Raw genomic sequence first — 21820 nt, forward strand, 5'->3', positions numbered from 1 at the left:
TTTCGGTTTATCTATCCGTTATAGGGTAAAACGCTATCGAATACTTATATTTCGTTGCTAGCTAGCTTATAACTGCTTTCTAGAAGTTACTAGTAAAGAGCTTATCTCTGTCCGTGATAATTTTATTCGGTATACCGTGATCCCTAATTAGGCGGTCGATAAAGATACTTGCTAGTTCTTCTGCTATAGTGTTTTTAATATATAGAATATAAAGAGTGTATTTCGTGAATCGGTCGACGATCACGAATATACTATTATAGGCGGTTCCTATTACTAGATCTTTAGATACTAGAAATCCTATCACGAAGTCTATTATAATCGATTTCTATAGTCTGTCTACTACTAGTAGTGGCTTTAGTAGTCCGTAAGGTTTATATCGGCTGCTCTTTACTTCCTGGTAAATATCGTAGTTACGAACGAAGTCCCTAACTCGTTCTTTGGTTCCTGTGTAGCCGTATTATTATCGTAATCGGTAGTATATTTTATAAACTCCTTAATATCCATACATCGGCGAGGCGTATACTTCTTTAAATATAGTGTCGGTTATCCGATTAATACTATTTACCTCTCTATTCTTTAGAGTAAGAGCTTCTCCTTCCTATTAGAGTATAGCTTACGGTTTAGGTGATTCGTTAAGTGTCCCTAGTCGGCTAAGTGCGTCTGCACGACTATTTTCGCTCTCTTTTATATACTAAATATAGAAGTTGAATTCGGCTAGGAATTCTGCCTATCGGATTTATCGTTTATTAAGAACCTTAGTAGTGGTGAATTATACGAGGTTCTTATAATCCGTGTAGACTTATACCGGGTATCTTATCCTTAACAGATACGGTCTCTATTCTTTAAAGGCTTCGATAATAGCTATTAGCTCTTTATCGTGGATTTAATAGTTAAGTTCTGGTCCACTGAGTTTCTTAGATATAAAGGCTATAGGGTGTAGTCTTCCTTCTATATCGCGCTATCCGAGTTATACTCCTAGAGCCTAGTCGGATACGTCTATTTCGAGTTCGTATTCTTTATTAGGGTCTGGCATTACTAAGATAGGTTCGCTAGTAACCCTTCCTTTAAGAGCTTAGAATACTTCTTCTATTCTTTCGTTCTATTCGAAGTCGAGCCCCTTTTTAGTTATTTTAGTTAAGGGAATAGTAATCTTACTATAGTCCTTAATAAATCGTTAATAGTAGTTAACGAGTCCGAGAAAAGACTAAATATTATAAACGTTTTAGGGTCGCGGCTATTTAGAGACGTATTAGACTTTCGCCTTATCTATATAGATCTTATTAGGTCGTATCGTATAACCTGAAAAGTTAACTTCTTACGTGTGGAATTAAACTTTTTCTGGTTCGACTAATAGGTCAGCGTTTTATAGGAGTTATAGGATCGTGTGAATATGTTATCGGTATTCTTCGAGTATCTTGGAGAAGATCAGGATATTATCTAGGTATACTATAACGAAGTGGTCTAGATACTTCCTTAGGACGTTATTAATAAGTGTTTAGAATAATACCGGCGTATTTATTAGTCTAAAAGGCATAACGAGGTACTCGAAATATCCTCGCTTTATCCGAAACGCTATCTTCCACTCTTCTCCTTCCTTAATCCTAATTAAGTTATAGGCTCCTTTTAAGTTAAGTACCGTAAACTATTACGCTCTAACTAGCTAATCTTATATCTCCGAGATAAAAGGTAATAGGTAGCGGTTCTTAATAGTTATATCGTTAAGTTATCGATAATCGATATATAGTTATAGTTTACCGTTTTTCTTTAGTATAAATAGGATTAGGTATCCTGCCGGTAATTATAATACTCTAATATAGCCTTTTACTAGTATCTTTTCGAGATATTCTTCTAAGGTATCTAATTCTTTCTAATTTAGCCCGTAAATTAGAAAGAATTTTAGGTGTGTCCCTTCCTTTAGGGGTATCTCGTGATTATAGTATCGGTGTTTCGGTAATCCGGTCTCTAGACTTTCGGTAAATAGCTTTCCGTATTTACGGTATTCTAGTAATACCTTAGCGAGTCTATCGTGATCGCTTATTACTAGTCCTTTTTCTACTTCGACGATCTAGTAGATTCCTTTAATAATATTAGTTACGCGTTAATAGTTATACCGTCGCTGCTATCTTAAAGTCTTTTATACTTCCTTCGCCTTAGTCCCTAACTTCTGGCGGCTATCTAAGTCTCCCTAAGGCCCCTTTGTCGGTAAGTCTTTCTGCTGTTTTCGACGGATATCGGGATCGGGTAAGGTTTCCTTCGTGGTCTCCTGCTTATTCTCTAATCTCCACCAGAGCTAGCCAAGCTTCCAGTCTATATCGGGATTCTATTCGTTAAACTATAGTTCACTAAGGATAACGTCCTTATAACCTATATCGTATATATCGAACTTTATTATTCTAGTCTTATTCTGGATTCTAACCCGAAGGTGTATAGTCTCCTAGTCGATAATAACTTCTTCGTAGGACTAGTTCTTTCCCGTATACGGAGTAATCTTATACTCCTCTTCTAGGTACTTTCTAACCCAGGGAATAAAGAACTTTCTTATAGCTACTAGTAAGATAAAGTTTCCTACTATACCTATATCTAATAATACGTTCGTCTTATATTCGTTAAGTCGTATTCTAATATAATAGTGCCCTATACTAATACGTGTTATAGAGTATATCTATTAAGTGCCTCTTATATACTCCTAGCGATAGTATACTCCTAGTTTTTTACCCGTTTAGCTCGGTATTCGAGGGATATTTCCTTATCTAAGAACCCGTACTAGATTAAGAGCCGTTCTATTTATCGTAGGCGCTTATTAAGGGTCCGGAAGCGTGATTCCTAAGCTTCTTAGTCTTATCCTAGTTATCGGATTTTCTTAGAAGCGTGTATTACGTAGCTAGTAGTATCGTATTCGTCTAACCAGTACTTATAGTAATTATGCCTAGGTAGTTAATCGTCCGATCCTTATAGGCTTACTACCCGGTCGGTAAAAGTATCTCGGTCCTCCTAAGCGTAGTAAGGTCGCTAATATATAACTTATTACTATCCCCCGCCAATATTTATCGGTACTATACGGTAGGCTTTACTAAGGTCCGGTTTAGTAAAACAGACTTAGTAGGTTTATCCTAGTAGTTCTTCCGTAAGCTAGTCGAGTATCCGTAGCTAGATAGCTTCCTCCTCGACTAGGTCGGCTACTTCTATAAGTTAATACTAGAAGTTCGTGTTATTATCCGGGATTCCGTCGGACTCCGTTTCCTAATCTTACTCTTCGAGCTTAGCGATTCTTTTTCGGGCACGATCTTCTCCCTCCTGGATTTCTAAGATCTGCTTCTATCTCTTAGCTTCTTCTTTCGTCTATCCGTATTTTTAAAGGATTTCTACGATAGTTTATAAAGCTAGTTTATCCTTATCCTAGTCGGGGATCTCAAGGCTATAATCGTTATCGTACTCGTTACTAGATACTATAACGAGTATCTTCTAGGGTCTCTTAGGGTAGTACCTAGCTCCGTCTTTCCCTAATTAGTGTGTTAGATAATAGTTATCGTAGCAGGTTACCTAATAGAGGTTAACGTATAGTATTTCGTCCCTATAAATTTCTAGGTATCTAATAGCGTTAATTTCCTTTTAGGGTCTTTTTTTCTTAATCGTATTTACTTATTATTACGGTCGTTCTTTCTTAGGCTTATAATAGTCGCGTGCGTAGTAACCTAGCCTATTATAGTTATAACACTTAACTTTTATTATATCCTTTTTACCCTGCTTATCGCTCTATCGGTTAATATTATCGAGCTCTATAAGTCTACTATAGTATCTATATAAGGTGTTTCTAAACTAGCGTGGGTATAATTATTTTTTCTTTAAATTAGCTATATAGAATAAAACGCTTATTTAATGCTTTTTCTAATAGCGTTATTTATAGTTCCGGTTATCGATACGAATTACTATCGCGGTATATTCGCTAAATATTCTAGGTCGGTCTAATCGGTATAGTTCGTCCTTTACTTCTTCCTTAAGTCCTTAGTAGTACCGATCTATAAGGGGCTTATCTGGGTAGCTAAGCTTTAATAAGATTTACTAGAATCTCGTAGTATAGTCCGTAGCTAACTTAGTCTAATATAGCTAGCTTAGTTATTCGGCTATGACTTATTCCTTATCAGGCTAGCCGAAGATAGCGTTAAGTCTCTTAACGAATACGTCGAAGTTCTCGAAGATTGCCGTGGTCCCGGGCTTCCTTAGGATCTCTATTCCTATATTCTCTAGGTAGTCTCTATGGATAGACTCGAACTATTTATACGTATCTCCTATAAGGAGTACCGCGGTATAGAGTACCTTAGTTTCTTTCGTACGGATACTATCCTAGTAGAATAGGAGATAGCCTCTAAGCTAAGTAATAAAGCTCTAAAGCTATCCTCGAGTCCTATTATACTTAGGGGGTATAGGGTATCTATACTTAGCCCTGATTCCAGGATAGTTTAACTAAGCTTTTAGGGTCGTATTCTCCCCCTAAAGCTAAGTAATTATATCGCGAATCTGCTAAAGGTCGTTGCTCCCTTTAGTAGCAGTGGTAGGTATCGCGGTGCTTATAGCGTTTGTGGTACGGTTATTATTATTCGATATATTGGAAGAGTGATTGCTGGCTACTTCGTCGTCTTGTTAAGCTTATTCTGGTCCTTCCTCTTCGTCGGAGGAACTAGATTCTTTAGACGATGATTCTTCTTTAGATAAAGTGACTTCTTCTTCCTTAGGCGAAGTAGCTTCTGCTTCGGGCGTACTACTTATTAGCTATTAAGGTTAGCTTACTAAACAGGATCGATTAAAATATTATAACGGCTTCCGGTCCTCTATAGTATAACGGACGATAAGGGACTAGCGTCGAGGTTTTAGTTTAAAATAAGAAAAGGATATTAACTAAAAAGCAGTAACTATTATTCGTAGTATCGGGTCGTAGTTACGTCGTAAAGACTAGGCGTCTTCTTTATAAAGTAGAGTCAGGCGTAGACTAATAGTCTAGGTAAAGACTTAGATTAATTAATATCTTATTCTCTAATAGAAGCAAGACCTAGGATATACTGGTATATATATCTACGGGATCACGGGTGTCCTGGTAATCTCCTGGTTCGGGATCACGCCGGATCACTTCTCGGACTAAGTGACCCTTAGTGATCCTAGTGATCCTCCTATGCTAATAGGTTCCTTGTGCGGGTGCACACTATACCGGTTATCTATCACGTGACCCGGCACGTGATATCGTCCTGAGTTATCTTCTGGTTGCGCCCTGGTGCGCTGACCGCCCCAGTACGTTACAACCAGTATGTCCTTGGTGCATATTAGGTCTGCTGGCCGTAATAGAAGTCTACCTAGTCCCTATAAAATTCGTATTTCGATAGTTTAGTATATAGTTAATAACGCCGTAACCTTTTAAAGACTTATTATAGGTGCTTCGTGTATTCCTCTTTAAGACGGGAGTAGATTAGGATATTATTAAGGTATACGATATAGCAGATATTAAGTAAACCGGCGAGTACTCGGTAAATATACGCCTAAAATATCGTGGGCGCGTTCGTTAACCCGAACGGTATAACCGTGTACCTAAAGTGCCTATACCGCGTTCTAAATACGGTTTTCTAGCGGTCCTCTTTCTTAATCCAGATTCTATAATAGGTATCTTAGATATCGACCTTCGAAAAGTACTAGGCGCCTAAAAGGCGATCTAGTAGTTCCCTAATTAGTAGGAGCGGGTACTAATTTTTAATCGTAATAGCGTTTAGCCTATAATAGTCGATATATAGGCAAAGGCTATTATCCTTCTTTAGCATAAATAGGATTAGCGACCCCGTTAGGCTAGTTAATTTCTAAATATAACCGCTTACTATACCTTTGGCGATATACTTCTTTAGCTCCTCGAGCTATATAGGTGATAGCGGGTATAAGGGCCCGAACAGAGGCTCTTTCCCCTTTTACAGGTTAATAGAATGTTCTGCGTCCTCTAATAGAAGTGGTTCCTTCGCTACTTCTTCCGAAAATATATCTTCGAATTATCGTAGACTAGAAGGTAAATGCACGCCTTTAGGCTATGGTTTATCGTCGTCTACTAACGGAATTATTATATCCGGGGTACTACCCGTAATAGCGGTGGCTATAATAACGTATATAACGTACGCCTTCGCCCTTTACTTTATTACCTCCCGGGCTTAGGCCTCGGGTTCCGTGATAGAGAGCGGTCTAAAGCCGAATATTCGGTTAGCCATATTAATTAGGATACTCTCCTAATCTATACTACTATTCGATAATAGTAAGTAACCTAACCCCTTTAGCTTTACCGACTAAGACCCATTTCGGGGCTTTTATAGACGTAGTGCTTACCCCTTATACTACGCTAATCCGTTTCCCGGGCTATTAGGGATCTCGGTAATCCGTATATCGTCGTTAAGGGCTAATTCCCCCTAAACCTAAATATTACTTACGTTAGCGCTTTTCTTCGCCGAGCCCTTACCGCTATCCTTACGGTCTTTACTATAGTAGTCCTTAGACCGGTGTCCCTTTTTACTATAGTTATAGTACTCCCTATTAAAGGGTTTATCTAACCTAGAGGTCTTTTAGGCGTTAGGCGTAGTCGTTAACGATAAAGATTTTATCGCTTATTATTACCCTTTCGCGGTGCTTTCTAACTATTTAGCGGACGGATACTATCCCCTCTATAACGAGTTATCCTTCTAATAGTAGGAGTAGGACCTTTTCCGGCTATTAGACTTATTATTCGGGGAGTATATCTCCTAAAGTAACTACGCCTCCTACGCTACTATATAAGCCTCTTTAAGCTTAACCCGCCGCTTATAAAGCTTATCGCGGAACCGTGCGGGTAATCGTCAAAAATAATTATACGTATACTCTTCGCTACTATACGTCTTTTACTCTAATAGGCGATAATAGTTATCCTATTATTTAAATAACTTTATCGGCGTTATCTCGCCGATAATACATAACTTACATAGCTCCTCCTAGTAGTAGAAGTGCTATAAGTCGCGGGATAGGTATTCTCGCCAAATAAACGCCTTGAAGTCGTTCTATATAGGTGATAAGAGCTTCCGTTTATAGATCCGCCACGATATCTAGTAGGATCGTTCTAGCTTAGTTAAAGCCTATTTAATTAGCTAAAGTATAGGGGCCTTTACCCGAAAACGGTTTCCGGCCTTAACCGCGGATACCTAGTCGTTAATCTTAGTAACGGTGGCGTTCTCTTTTAGGGTCTTATAGTTATAGACCGGTGGCTTTTTATATTCGCGCTTTATCGCCGGGTATTCGATAAGCTTTTATAGGATAGCTTCATTCTGCCTCTATATCTGCTAGTTAAACTCTTACTATTACTATACCTAATACGCTAGTAGGGCGAATAGGTTCTCGGTAGTAGTCGGGGACGGTTCCCCTATACGGTCGGAAGACGCGTAGCTCGCCGATTATTCGGCGCTCCTCGCTTATTCGATATCGAGTCTCCGTGGATAACTATCTATAGATAACGTCCGCGTTCACACCGAATTAAGAGACGATAATAAGGCCGTATCGTTATTATTATCCTATTAGTTCTAACGCTCTTCGATACCTTGAATAGGCTCTTCTTATTACACGCCCGTATCCGCCCGCTCGGCGTCGGCAGTGCTTTATAAAGTCCGCTTTAATAGTATCTTCGGCCCGGTAACCTTATAGGTATAGAAGTTAAAGCATTTATTAAGGAATAGGCTATAATACTAGGGAAAAGATACACCGTAGCGGATAGTATAGTTCGGACTTTATAGTCGTATATTATTAAGACTTTAACTTAAGGAGGAAACGGGGACTTTTCCCCCTCTCTACTAACGTGGTAATTTTAGTCTCGCCGAGTGCTTAGCGATCCGAGCGTATCCCCGATTATACACAGTGCTAATCCACAGTGCCACTCAGTTCCTTATATAATAATACGAAAAGATTGTGTAGCGAGCGTTACTATATAGGTTCCCTTAATTATTAAGCTCTTCTATAAGTCCCCTCGGATATATAAGCATGCCTTATATTATTCGAGATATCCGTCTTAGTCGAACTTATAGGTAAAACCCCACTTTAATAGAAAAGGCTTTAATTTCGCCTCTAAGCGCTTAATTTCCCTCTATATACGTTTTTTAATTAGCTTATTCACCTCCTTCGACGCGGCTTCCTTAAACCGTTTATGTATTAGGTGGTTAGTAAGCTCCTGCTAGTACCTTAGTATAGCCTTTAGGTGGTCGCGATAAACTCTGCTATTAATTAAGGGCTTCGGTAACGTTATAGCCTTTTTTTTAGTATTTAAACGGGTATTTATTTTAGTATCGGCTACTCCGAGGATTATTAAATTAAAGGTTAGAAGCCCGTTTAACCTATCCTAGCGCTCTTCTTATTAATTAGATAAGAAAAAGGCATAAGTTAAAGGCACGTTTAGCTTTACCTAATATATCCGTGGATTATTCTAAATAGTCTTTCCTTAAGTATAGCGATCGGTGATTCTTATACTAGCGCGCGTTATTTCCTTTACTAGTATACTCTTTTTCCTTTAGTAGGCGGTTACCTTAGAAGTCGGTCGGATAGGTGGTTTAGATCCGGACGCTATAGTATGGTTAGTGCTATAGTACGGATTAAGGGTAGCTAGTCCCTATACCGTCGCCTATATACTCCTTTTTATAGTTAAAATCGTCGAAGTATCTGTATTAAGCTCTAGTATATATAATCCTAGCGTGTCGGTTACGGTGTCTTCTTAGGTAGCCACTCCGTTATTTTATTAGTCAGAAGAATTATTAATTAAGAGTTTCTCCGAAGGCTACGGCTCTACGCTTATAACCTAAAGATTCCTGCTCTAAGGATTAGGTATTACGCGTGGGGTTTAAAGTCCTATTACGGGCGGTTCGGGTATACTAGGTGCGTCTATATCTAGTAATAGCGAAAAAGCGTCTATTTATGCCTTTACTACTCTTACCCCCGAGTTTAAACCTATAGACTATACTTATTCTCTAGAAGGTACGCTATTAATTAATCCACCCGGAGGGTAGGCCTATAGGATAAAGTCGTTATCTTTATCTTCTTATATTTCGTAAGTTATAAGCTAGTTCCTCGCCTTAGGCTCCGGGATCTATTCTGCTTCTTCGAGCCATAGTTTATAAAATAGCTGCTTATTAAACTGTATATTACGCGTTATAATAACCTTCTAAAGCTATAGAATCTATACTCGGTAAATATTATAGGTAATATAACCTATAAGATACTTAATATATCCCCTTAGTTAAATCTTATATAGTTTTCTATTCCTCCTAGCCTCTTTATCCCTTACTATTAGATAAGCGCGGCTGCTATAGATATAAATACCACTCTAATCAGGGCGTAGGTCGGCTATATACTCTCTTACCGGAATCGGCGTATTATCTCTAAAACATAAGTTAAGGATTTCCACTAAGGATTTCTATCCGTGTCGTTATAAGGGACTTATATTATATAATAACGCTACTATTCTAGTACTCTCTGGCTATTTATCTAGTGGAATTCCTACTCCGTTAAGTATAGCGTTAGACTTTATAATAATTAGTTAACCGGCTCTTTCGCTACCTCTATTCGGTTTATAGGTGTATGGCGGTGTAATTTCTATATCGATCCCTTAACTACTCGCCTATAGCTAGGTTATTAAATCCTCTACTAGATTAACAATTAAGGGCTTATTATTACTACGTATCTTATAGATATATAATATAAACTACCGATTAACCTATTATTCGAAGGCTTATAGCGCGTTATAAACCGTAACGCTATTTTTTAAAGCTAAAGGTAGCACGTAGATCTAGCCGTTATATTCGTCCTTTATTATAAGAAGATATCGTATACCGTTATAGCTCTTAGGTAGCTCTTAAAGATCCTAATAAATACGCTAAAACGGTTATAGGGAGCGGTATTCTAACGTATATCGAGATATAACTTAACGTGCCTAGGTTCTAGAGTATATCTCGTAGTCTATCCGCTTAATTCCCTTAATTAACACGTTCCTAGCGTTATAAACTAATACTCGTAAAGCGCTTAGTCTAAGATAGCCTGCTTTTAAATACTATAGATATTCTTTATCGACTCGTAGATAAGGAGGGTCGCGGGAAGGTCGGTAATATCGGTAAGCTCTAGTTAGTTAATCGACTATTATAATAAGTATATACTAATAGTTATAGTTAATCGGAATAATACTATATAGTATCGGTTAGAATAATAAATAAGAAGAAGAAGATAAAATTAGCTTATACTAAAGGATAGTTATATTAAAGCGTCGAAGCAGCTTTAATAAGACCACGCTTTTCTCCGCTATTCTAAAGCGTAATAAGCAGTTATAACCCGAATACTAGATCCTAACCTTATATAATAGAGCTTCTGATATAATATTCGTGTAAAATCCCTTTATAACGACTATATCGTTAAGCTCTAAGTTAGTTTTCGGAGTACCTAAAGGTCTATTAAGGATTCCCTTAAGAAGCCGTTTACCTTTACTAATAATCGGAAAGTCGGTTATACCGGATTCGATAAATCCCTTTATAGGAATAAAGGAACCTAGAATAAGCAGGTCGATTAAGTTAATAAGGTAAGTTACGCCGTAATTATTAAGAAGAGTGCTCTATAAAAGCGGGTAAAGGTCTAATCAGAGCGCGGTATAGATCCTAAGGACCTCTTCTATAGTATAGATAAGGGCGGGATTTAGGATAGTTATAATAACCTTCCTAGGATACCTATCTCCCTTATTACTACCGCTCTCTAAGCTTTCCTATCTCTTTTTCGATAGTTTTTTCGCGTAAGCTCTTCCGCTTTAGGAGCTTAATCTCCTTCTATATCTCCTTACACCACTTATCGTTAATATAGGTATTAGATCTCTACTCGTATTTTCCAGTTAAAGCGTACTCTAGCTTATTATAGTGCTCTGGCTTTTATATATATTCGCGTCGATAGGGGTAATTAGTACTCTTCTTCTTAGGCTTCTTTCCGTCTTTATTATTATCTAAGCGGTCTTTTAGGGTCGCGTAAACGCCGTGGCACGTGCCGTTTATAGTTAAAGCGCTTATAATAGCGTTAAACTCACGGCTATATATTAGAAAATCGGAAATCTTATCGCCGCGGACCTCTTTTATTATTAGCTCCTAAAGCTTAGTTTCTGCCTAAATAGGCGTAAACTTCTATCTAACTACTATAAAGAAGTTCCGAATAGTAGTAGGTCCTTTAATCTCGGCTACCTTTTACTAATATACGCATCTAATAAGGGTATTCTACTCCGTATATTATATAGCCACTTTAGTATGAGCTCGATAAGTATCTTATAGATACTTTTCGTATACTTATTTTACCTCTTCCTTCGTATAAATACTACTTAGGGCGAAGCTACTCTTAAATTCTTTTACTATATAGCGTAACGTAAAGTGTCGATTTTATTTTTCCTTTTTATAGCCAGGATATTTTTAATAGCCTATTCGATAGCTTATTAATAAGTAAAGGTCTCTATAGTAGTTTTAAGTAGTTAATTAGCCTTATCGAGCGCCTTAATAAAGCGACCGAGCTTTTAATTCCGGGCTATAGTCTACTAATTCTCGATTTCGGCGAGACGTATAAGCTCCTATATTAAGGGTATAATAGTATTATCGCCCTCGCCTTAAGAATACTATTCGTGTAGTTAATCCAGGGATTTAGGTATAATATACTTAGGACGGTTATCTAGCTAATCCTTTTAGCTAGGATTAAGTAATACCTAGACCTTTATCCCTTACGTATACGATTAGATATAAAAGATCTAATCGGCCTATTACCGCGTGGATTTAAGACGCGGGATACCGAGCGCTTTAGCCGTGATCTTAAGCTTATTCGATATAGTATCGAGTAAGGGTTTAGCGAATAAGAGCTTATTATTAGGAGAGAGAGCGTAAGAGGGCTCTATAATACTATAGAAGTATATAAAAATAAACGTAGATAATAGATTAGTAGGAAGTTACTAATTACTACTACTACCCGGGCTTATAACTATTAAATTAACGGGAGTGTGCTTATAAGGAGTATTAATTCAGGAAATATATAATTATATTATCTATAAAAGAGAAAGAAAAAGGGGCGGGTATACGTGTCCTAAATATATCTACCACCTTCTAAGCGAGGATAGTAGGGCACCTCTAACTAATAGGAGAGCACTATACCGTGGCTCACGTGATAGAATATAACACCAGCCGACTTCGGAACAACGCGCATATTCGCGGAGTGGATAAAGAGAGGATTTTCGGAGACATCATATGACGAAGGCATGCTATGAAAACACAAGATCAAACTAGCATAAATTACGTAAGGAATTATATTAATTAGAGAGCTAGGGTAGATATCTAGTCAGGGCGATACAGGCCAGGGTACTTAAGCAGAACGGTTTCCCTATATAAATACCGTTCGTTTGATGTACCTACGCCCGAACAGTCCACCGTTTTTATACCGACGATTTCCCACAGGACTAGTTATCAGACCACGGCTGTGTAGGGCCGATACAGTTGTGCGTTGTGCGTTTACATATGCCACCAAGGCCAAAACGTACACGCACGTATACGTCCACCCACCTGTCATCGCCGATGCAAGGGGCTTCGACGAGGTCAGGCTAGCGAGGCATAGTCTCCAAGCCCGTCGAATATCACTGGAAAACTTCCTTCTTATATCTCCCAGTTGGAGTTTCCGCTGGTCAGATTGTTATGGCCCACAGTGGTGTAAAAAAGAAAAGAAAAAAAAAAGGGACAAGAGAAGAGAAGAAACAAGAAAACAAAATCATATAGAGAGAGATTGGGGAAGTGTGCTGTTATCGAATTGGGTTCCGTTCCTGGCTGAGCATTTGACGCCTCCTCGACGACCAAGATGCCGGATGGCATCCGCGGTGTCCGGGAGATGTCGAAGACTTACGCCCCGAGACCAGGATCAAAATTCAGATTGAACAAAGGACATGCGGGCTGAACAGGCTACAGGTCAATGCATTAATAAGGGCTCAAGACCTACCAATTCTGGTCAGATGACGTTGGATCCTGCAGGCGTAAAGAGAGACTGACATTATGCACCTATACGTACGAATGCAGTATACACCGTGACCCTGTGGACTGTGACAAGGATCGAACGGATGAACAGCTGAATGATTTGCATTCCCAACTGGCTGCTCGAACATTCTGCCTTACTTGGTTGGGTGTCTGAAACCCAAGGGAAGCATGTGTCGTTCGCCGGTCCACGCGGCTCCCAGGTGCATAACACCAACGAGTTGTAACGGCCGTTCAAAGATCCGTCATGAGTCCGCATATGCATGTCTCTCGAGACACGAGCAGAATGACCGTGACAGTGGTTGATGTCTAATTGAGTCTCGAGGGCTGGTACGGGCAATACATGAACATCTCATTAGAACCAAATTGACCAAGTTACCCTGGATAATTTCTATTCCAAGCGATCTCTGTGGTACGTATGGCTAGCTAAAAGTGCGGGTGGCGGCTGGAATTCAGGGCCTGTTCGACGCTAGGGGAACAATGGCTTGCAGTTACCGCTCCGGCGGGAACCAAGGCGTCATGGGCTTCATAGAAGAAGCCTCTCTCGGAATAGGTATAGTATGCGGATAGTAAAGAGGCGGTTGGTGACTGAGGAGATTCTTGTTTGGTCATTTGATGCCGTTGCGGCCCAGGGCTTATTCCTAATAGGTACTGATTCTTAACTTAGAGGCGGAGGAGGGCTTGGCCAATCCGGGCTTGTTCAAACATATTGACCAAGCTGAGCGTAGTCGCCAAGGACTTCGTGCATATGTGGTAAAGAAAGACCACTTGATATCGAGTTGGCGATACCATGACATTGAGGCTGTTTTAAACATAAAACGGGGCTCACGAACTCACGACCGATATACTGATGATGTGGAAGCATGCTTGAATCACGTGCCATATGCGGACACCGTATCTTCCCTTCCAAGTGTCCCTAAAACAGAATGTTGTATCAACCAACGATGGCTTCTTCTGTGTGGGCAGGCCGTCCAGTGTGCTTCAGGTTAGGGTAAATAAATTTATATCATCAGTCCCTTTAGGATCCTTTAGCTGAACCTGGTCCTTTGACGTACTTACTTCAGACCCAATGAGCGGAGAACGAGGATATATTTGGCTGACTGATGCGTGTAGAAAGTAGATAGAGGTGAGACACTTGGAAGATGAACCAACGGACTCCTGAGGATAATGGGGACGTACGGAGTAGATCAAGGTGCGATATTCGGAGAAGATGTGTTGGGCACTGAACGAGCTGTTGGCAATATTACATCCCTCTTCTGCTTCAACTACTTTTCTTTCCTTCGTTCTGAGTCTCAGCTCCCCAGCGCACATGATCAGACGGTTTATGGCACAGCAAGCGGGCACATCTCCTGGCTGAAGAATCAGGGGTCGCCACGTCGAGAACCAAACTGCCTGTCTGCCGCCTTGCATGCTCCGCTGTCTAATTCCATGGCACCGAGCGTGAGGAAGACTTCGTCAACCAACAGGAGGATTAAAACCCTGTACTCATTGTATGTATGTACGCTTTCAACCCGCCGGTGATGGAGTCGGGTGCAAAGCCGTGATTTGTGTTGAGACGATGCAAGCAAAGACAGGGATGATGGAACGGCAAATCCTCCAAGACTCACGCGTCCGCACATCAACGTATGAATTCAAATGCAGCCAATCGCTTACATAGAAAAGCGGTTTTAGAACGGCTATGGATACTTTAGCATTCGAAGTTCTAAAGCCCGAATCTCGATTCGAAAGCGGAGCTGGTGCCATTGGTCGTGAGAAGGGAAGAGGAATAGAGGCGGAGCAATAAAAACGGAAGCGTATTATGATTGAAAAGACGGACTGCGCGTGACGATGTTCTGGACCCATCTGTCGGTGAGGCCAGACGAAGCAGGTCAAACAGCAATACAATGTACGATTGAAGAAGATCGGACAGCGGTGCTACTCCGTCAGCATGAGATTAGCCCGGATCTGGTATGGGGCTTTGCTAAAAGCCCAGCGTGGTTTCTCCATCTCGGTAATGAATTTCTCGACGAGTCCAGGCAACATGCAATTCTTATATGGTCCCAGATCCCAGAGTTGCTGACCCGTGCAATGCGGCTGTTGTAATGTGCTGACCATGACCCTGGAGGCTGTATAATAATAACAAAAGACAAAGAAAAAGTGGCGACCATTGACCAGGTGAGGCTAAAAATCTTCGTCTAGCGCCAGATGTCTGGTCATGAGACCTTCTGCCCCTTTTTTCCCGCTTATTTTTTTTCCTCTCCTGATCTCACCTTACCTTTAGTACCAACTGTTTGTTACTATCATCATCCGGCTCGATTACTCAACCATCTAAAAAAACGGATGAAGCAAAGTTCTCTACATAAGAAGTAACATCGTGGAGCTTCGCTTCTTATAGGCTGGGGAGTACGTCACTGCGATGTTAGACTTGGTTAGTGGCTACCTAGCTTTGGCCTGGTCGTGCCTTTTTTTGGGGGGGGGGCGGGGAGTTGTCTGGGAACTCTTATTGGATCATCTGCCGCCCGTACGCCGCTTCGCGGTAGCGGATTTAGGTATTACACGCGTACAGTACTAGGCAAGTGAATCACTTGAAGTAATCAAGACGATCATAGTCAGACTAATCATGGCCGTATGATGTGACACCCGTCCGGCGGTCATGTTCATTCAGGTCAAGTGGGTGGCTGAAGGTGATACTCGGCTACCTACACCGGTGCCTTTCAGTCCACCGCCGCTGAGGTCGATGAGGCACCTTTCGGCGTGGGGTACCACTGGAGCCATCCAGAATCGGTCGTGTCAAGGAGTTTCGAGTAAGGTAATTAGCAGAAAGTACTTCGTATGTCACAATCGCATCCTTTGGTCGCAAGTAGGCATGGGGTTTCTCGTGCCTATGCGCCCCTGGGAGGTGAGGAAGCAGGCAGAAAGGAGCACGCTATCTAATTATGGATACTCATACATACGTACCGAATCAGGTCTTGGAAGCTTCAGAGACTTACGCCGTGCTTTGTCGTGTTGCAGTTGGAACCGAATGGAGGGCGGGAACGTAGATCAACTCGAGACACGATCGGCATTGAAGCTAATGCCACAGTTGCTCCGCTAGCATTCTTTCTGCTAGGAACGAAGGTTCACGAAGTGATTGGACAAGTCAATGGATACGAAGTTCGATTCCACTACCTTATGCTGGCCGAGTGCCCCGTTTCAACCAGACAGGACTCGACTACCTCGAAGAGCCAAGGTGATTGAGTGATTCTACTCCGTAGGCGAATATTGATATCATCGAGCAATGCGAGACGTTAAGAAGGTACGTCCACTGCCTACGGCGATCGTGAGTTTTGCAATGTGCAGGAAAGCGAAGACGAGCGCTGGTCAAGCCGGCTATCAATGCTGCACGATTCTCGAGTTGCTGTCATGAACCATGTCGAGAAGGAAGGTTGGGAGCGAGCAAGACGAGAGTATCTTCGACCACCAGGCAAGTTCATGAGGGTTCGTCTAAGAGAAGGACGCAGAACGTCTTAAAAGGTTGTCCATCATCTTAGGATTTCGCGGTGAACTACACTATATGAAGTTGGTCGTCAATATTCTCGGCGAAGAAGTAGGTAATCCTCAAACCTCTTCTTCCCCGAATCAGATGGCTGGTGGAAAGGGGTTTCTCCTGGAAAACCCCCGCTAGCCGGGCTCCCTGCAGAAACTGGCAGCGCCAGGACCACCCTATGAGCCAAGCAATGAACTAGTACGATTAGAGCTAGAATATTAATTGGTATCCTCTTTTGCGGCCCCCCTGTCTTTGACTTCCGCCTGCCGAGCTTTAGTGCGTGAGCTGCCCGTCTCAAAATGCGCACATGAGCAAGCCCAGAGATGCGGGTCTTGGGCCAGAAAGCACGGGATACTTAGGTGAGCCGTGCGTACCATCCCAGCGCACATCGGCATCACCAGCATCATAGTCATCGTCCTCAGTAGACATCCGAAGACATGGTCCCTGGCCGATCTCTGAGCTAGAGATCTCTTATCAGGGTTCCTCTGTACCCTTCGGTCATCCCGAGCGAGCATCAAACAGTTCGACAAGCTTGACAGTCCAGCTTCTGGAAAGCCGTGTCCCCACGCAATGTGACGCACGACTCTCTCAAATGAAGTTAGTCCTACGCTTCTGCACGTTGCCAATCAATACCATGTGCCTTTCATAGGTAAGAAAGCAGCATGCTTGATAGCCGAAACATAGAAACATCATCCCGACACTTCCATTATAAGGACAGAGCCTTATCTCAGTTCTCTATCCTATATTCATGCTTTTGGTATTGGACCTGGCGCCCGCAGGTTGGGAATGCAGCACTGAATGTACCTTATATAAGGCACCCAAACATCAGTACTTGTTCATCTTCGAGTCTTTTAAAAACGAGCCGTCTACCTTGTACACTCTCCCCTTTGCCCTCTGTCCTTGTCCAAATCCCCAGCGGGATTCTTCACTTTAAACACACAGACAATGAGTAGTCCGTCACTGCCTTCTTTGTACGTAGAGGTACCTAGGGCTACTCAATTGAAGTACATGTACCTGGTATGACACATTTGGGTCGTACCCACATGTCGCCGCCGCCCCTCTTTCACACTCACCTGACCTGCCTTGGCCGTGTCCCCTCCCAAGACCCAGGCACCTTGCCTCCCCGTCGCCGCCTCTCCTAGGCTTTTTATGTGCTGTCGTCCATCAGCTCCCCGTCCAAGTCGGCCAACCAGCCATCTCTGTCGGTCATTCCACCCCACCCACTTCCACCTCAACTGTCACTCTCGGTCAGCACCTCTAACTGAACAACCCCTCAGGTACCTGTGATACTCTCTCATCAAAGTACTTACACCTCTTGTAAAGGTCTATCGAAAGACCTACTCCGTAAACCACCATGGAAGGCTATTCGTGCTTGGATTAGAATAGCACAGAACCCGTGCAGGTACCTACATTCTGTTGCCTTGAAGGACCAACCAGCACCAAGGTCTCGTTCTCTTGCGGCAGCAGTACGACCTCGAACCTGGAACATAGCCTGGTTCGGGCCCAAGCAATTAATTAACCTGTCCAGGGTGGGCAAGCAAGCCCAAGCTAATTCCTGTCTTCCCAGGAATTTCCTTTCTCACCTGCCTTTTCAATTTCCTGACATCACTCGCTTTATCCTTCCTTTTCACCTTTTCTTTCTTCTTCTACTCGGTAGATACTCTCTTGTCTTCGTCCCTTTGCGCCCCCCCAGCCGCTCTAGCTCAAGGCAGAGAGCTGCACCCCCCCCCCCCCCCCCCCCCATCCCCCCCACCCCCCCCACACCCACCCCCCCCCCCCCCCCCCCCCCCTTCCTTTACAACGCAGTAGGTACCTTTGGGCTCCGCCGCCGTCTCTAGTCCGCCAGAGACCCTGCTATTTCGCTCTGTAGTGCGCCCCCAAGGGCGCATCCGGGATCGGTTCTGCTTGTTCTGGGCTCTCCTAGGTACGGAGTAATTTGTTGGGTCCTTCGCCCGAATTCCTGGAGAAGTGGGAGGTAATAAGGTACCGGTATAGCACCTTCCCAGCGGTGTCCCGGCGGCCGGACCTGGTTCCATCGTGGTCTTGTTGCTCACCCCACTATTAGTCGCGACCTGCCACTGTGTGGCCCACGAGGCCCTCAAAAGATCTGCCCTTCTTTCCTCTCCACTCACGCTTGCCTATACCTACCTTAAACCCCCCCGGGCGTTGCCCCTCCTCCCCCTCAAGTACCTTACCTTTCCAACAATTCGCCTCCACAATCGTCACATTTCACCCACAAGTTTCCACCACGCACGTCCAGCAGCAAGCAGCTTCATCTTTCACCAAACACGAACCTCAACCCCAGCCCGCACTTCGCCAGTGAAAGGTGCAACCTGCCACGATCGCTTTCGACTCTTCGTCGAGCTGATTCTTCAATCTCACCGACTCCTCTAAGGACCGTCAATATATCCCCGTGATTTTTTCTGGCCCGTGCCCGCCCCGTTGCCCACCACCATCGCCCTCGACTACCGTCGACTTGTGCAACCAGTCCTGGAACCATCAGCCGACTCGTCTCAGCCTCTTCTGTCCCATAACCTGCTGTTTTGTGAGTACCTGCCCCCAAATCTGCATTCCCTTCGTCTTGGGCCACCAATTCGAAACCCAACCACGCTCTTTCCACGTACCCTGCTTCACGCAAGACAATTCCTACCTTTACTGTACCTACCTGCCTAGGTACCCTCCTTCCTGTCCAGGTATCCGTACTTACTCATCTCAATTCCCTACCTTGCCTACCTTGCCTTGCCTTGCCTTGTCTTGCCTTCCCCCCGGGTTCTCCCCAGCGATTTTCTTCCACAGAAAACCATTTGAGGGTGTGACCACAGTCCATCTTGAACCTTCCAGTAAGGGAACAAGGCTCTTTCCTCACCAAAAGCACCAAAAGTCTGCATTGTACCTGCACAAACACGCGTCTTCTACTTTGGAGTTTCCGTTGTCTTCTCAGCCACTATTACTGCCCCTCCGCATTGTTTCTTCTTTAGCACCCGCCATCACTTGATTTTCGTCACCTACCCAAATTCCTCCACCATTTCTCCCGCCTCGTGGTCTTCGTATGCCCCGCTCCTCTCCGATACCACCAAGATCCTCCGAGCTCAACACCTCGCCCAGAACACGTCGCGACCGAGCCGGTATGCTTCGAGGCTGACTCATTTTTTTATTAGCAAATTTGTGGCTCTCACAAACTGTCGACGAAGTCGAAGTCAATCCGAAACTGGTTCTCCTTGCCTGCGAAGCAACCTACCCACCTAACCCACACCTTGCCCACCTACGGTTGGGCTGTTTCCGCAACGTGACTTTGGAGACGCCGACAACGCATTCGAGTTGGAAGAAGACGATTGTGGCCGTCGATCGCCAGCCGCCCTAACGCTTCCAGACATCGCAGTAGTCGCTCAAAACGGCCAACGTCGCCTCTGAATTCAATCCTACGCCATCGGTCCCATAGCGACCTCGGACAGCACACCGACGGATAAAGTAAACGGCTTCCTGATATCATGTCAAGCCGCCCGAACGCGCTGCACAATCTTAGGATGGGGGGTAAGCTGTTTCCCTGACGGACGTGGTGCTGAGTGACTTCTAACCATCCCCGCCTACCTAGAGGTTATCCGTGAGAAGGTACAGGACGGAGTGACAGGGGAGACACGTGACTTGCAGTACACGCAATGCAAGATAGTAGGCAATGGGTCCTTTGGCGTCGTGTTCCAGACCAAGCTGTCGCCATCTGGTGAGGATGCCGCTATCAAGCGTGTCCTGCAGGACAAGCGCTTCAAGGTACAAACTGAGTTTTTCTCGTATGCTTGTCATATAATTTGTGCTGACGCGAAAACCAGAACCGAGAACTGCAAATCATGCGCATTGTCCGCCACCCCAACATCGTGCAGCTGAAGGCCTTCTACTACTCGAACGGCGACCGTGTAAGGCTATCCATGGCCTATTCGAAAAGGAGACGACCTGCTGACGTGGTTAACAGAAAGATGAAGTTTATCTGAATCTCGTTCAGGAATTTGTCCCAGAGACTGTCTACCGTGCCTCCCGATTCTTTAATAAGATGAAGACGACTATGCCCATCCTGGAAGTCAAGCTATACATCTACCAGCTCTTCCGTGCTCTCGCGTACATCCATTCCCAGGGCATTTGCCACCGTGATATCAAACCTCAGAACTTGCTTCTGGACCCTGCGACCGGTGTCCTCAAGCTCTGCGATTTTGGAAGTGCCAAAATCCTAGTTGAGGGGGAGCCGAATGTCTCGTACATCTGCTCCCGCTACTACCGGGCTCCCGAGTTGATATTCGGTGCTACCAACTACACCACCAAAATTGGTAAGACATATCACCGAGACCCTTTCAAACGGTTTTCAGCCATACTGAAAGTTGGTTCCTGTCTAACGTGGAACAGACGTCTGGTCGACCGGTTGTGTCATGGCGGAACTGATGCTCGGCCAACCACTCTTCCCCGGTGAATCAGGTATCGACCAGTTGGTTGAGATTATCAAGGTTTTGGGCACGCCGACCCGTGAGCAGATTCGCACAATGAACCCGAACTACATGGAGCACAAGTTCCCGCAAATCAAACCGCACCCTTTCTCCAAGGTTTTCCGCAAGGCTGACGCCAACGCTATCGACTTGATCGCCCGGCTTCTTGAATATACTCCTACGGAGCGACAAGGCGCCATCGATGCCATGGTTCACCCCTTTTTCGACGAGCTGAGGGATCCAAGCACCAAGCTTCCAGACTCGCGGCATCAAACTGGCCAAATGCGTGATTTGCCCCCGCTCTTCGATTTCACTCGGCATGGTGAGTTGCAGCATGACTGACAAGCCTAAGCGCTGGAGGCGCTCATCATTGGAGGTAACTAACTCTTCCGTTTTAGAGCTCTCGATTCGCCCGGAACTGAACCAGAAGCTGGTGCCCCCTCACATGCGACCGGTCCTTGCTTCAAACGGACTCGATATCGACAACTTGACACCATTGTCGAGGCAAGAAATGATGGCGAAATTGGATTGAGGCGGGGATACGACTCCTGCCTGAGACACTGCAATACCCCCAGCTTCCTTGGCTACAAACACAGGAGGACCTTCTGCCGACGCGTGGCTTGGCCGTGTTCATGTACGGCAGCAGAGAAGCAACGACTCTCTCGTCACGAGGCAGCCGATGATTAGATATGATGGAATGACCTCGGGAGGATGCTGCGTCGAGATGCTTGGCTTGAGAAGAAAGGGCAAGGAACAAGTCGGCCAAGGGGATTGCGAAAACTGTATAGCGATGGAGTGGG

General features: G+C 43.7%; 2 protein-coding genes across 2 annotated transcripts; both read left to right on the top strand.

Annotated features, from left to right (window-relative positions):
* The first annotated feature begins 12316 nt into the window (after positions 1-12316).
* Positions 12317-13012, top strand: SODALDRAFT_153168 (hypothetical protein). Its single transcript, XM_028606879.1, has one exon. The coding sequence runs from the start codon at positions 12434-12436 to the stop codon at positions 12953-12955; it is 522 nt and encodes a 173-aa protein (XP_028466965.1). The 5' UTR covers positions 12317-12433; the 3' UTR covers positions 12956-13012.
* Positions 13013-19860: 6848 nt separating this feature from the next.
* SODALDRAFT_153205 (Pkinase-domain-containing protein) lies at positions 19861-21601 on the top strand. Its single transcript, XM_028606880.1, has 6 exons — positions 19861-20085; positions 20147-20319; positions 20379-20462; positions 20519-20867; positions 20944-21342; positions 21419-21601. The coding sequence occupies exons 1-6, from the start codon at positions 20043-20045 to the stop codon at positions 21550-21552; spliced, it is 1182 nt and encodes a 393-aa protein (XP_028466966.1). The 5' UTR covers positions 19861-20042; the 3' UTR covers positions 21553-21601.
* Positions 21602-21820: the final 219 nt, after the last annotated feature.

This window comes from Sodiomyces alkalinus (assembly GCF_003711515.1).
Source record: "Sodiomyces alkalinus F11 unplaced genomic scaffold SODALscaffold_4, whole genome shotgun sequence".
NCBI classification, from domain to species: Eukaryota; Fungi; Ascomycota; class Sordariomycetes; order Glomerellales; family Plectosphaerellaceae; genus Sodiomyces; species Sodiomyces alkalinus.

Coding starts and splice junctions, on each gene's coding strand:
- SODALDRAFT_153205 (XM_028606880.1), top strand. CDS start 20,043: ATGTCAAGCCGCCCGAACGCGCTGCACAATCTTAGGATGGGGG. Junction 20,320..20,378: donor TGCAGGACAAGCGCTTCAAG/GTACAAACTGAG, acceptor CGCGAAAACCAG/AACCGAGAACTGCAAATCAT. Junction 20,463..20,518: donor ACTACTCGAACGGCGACCGT/GTAAGGCTATCC, acceptor CGTGGTTAACAG/AAAGATGAAGTTTATCTGAA.
- SODALDRAFT_153168 (XM_028606879.1), top strand. CDS start 12,434: ATGTACCTACGCCCGAACAGTCCACCGTTTTTATACCGACGATTTCCC.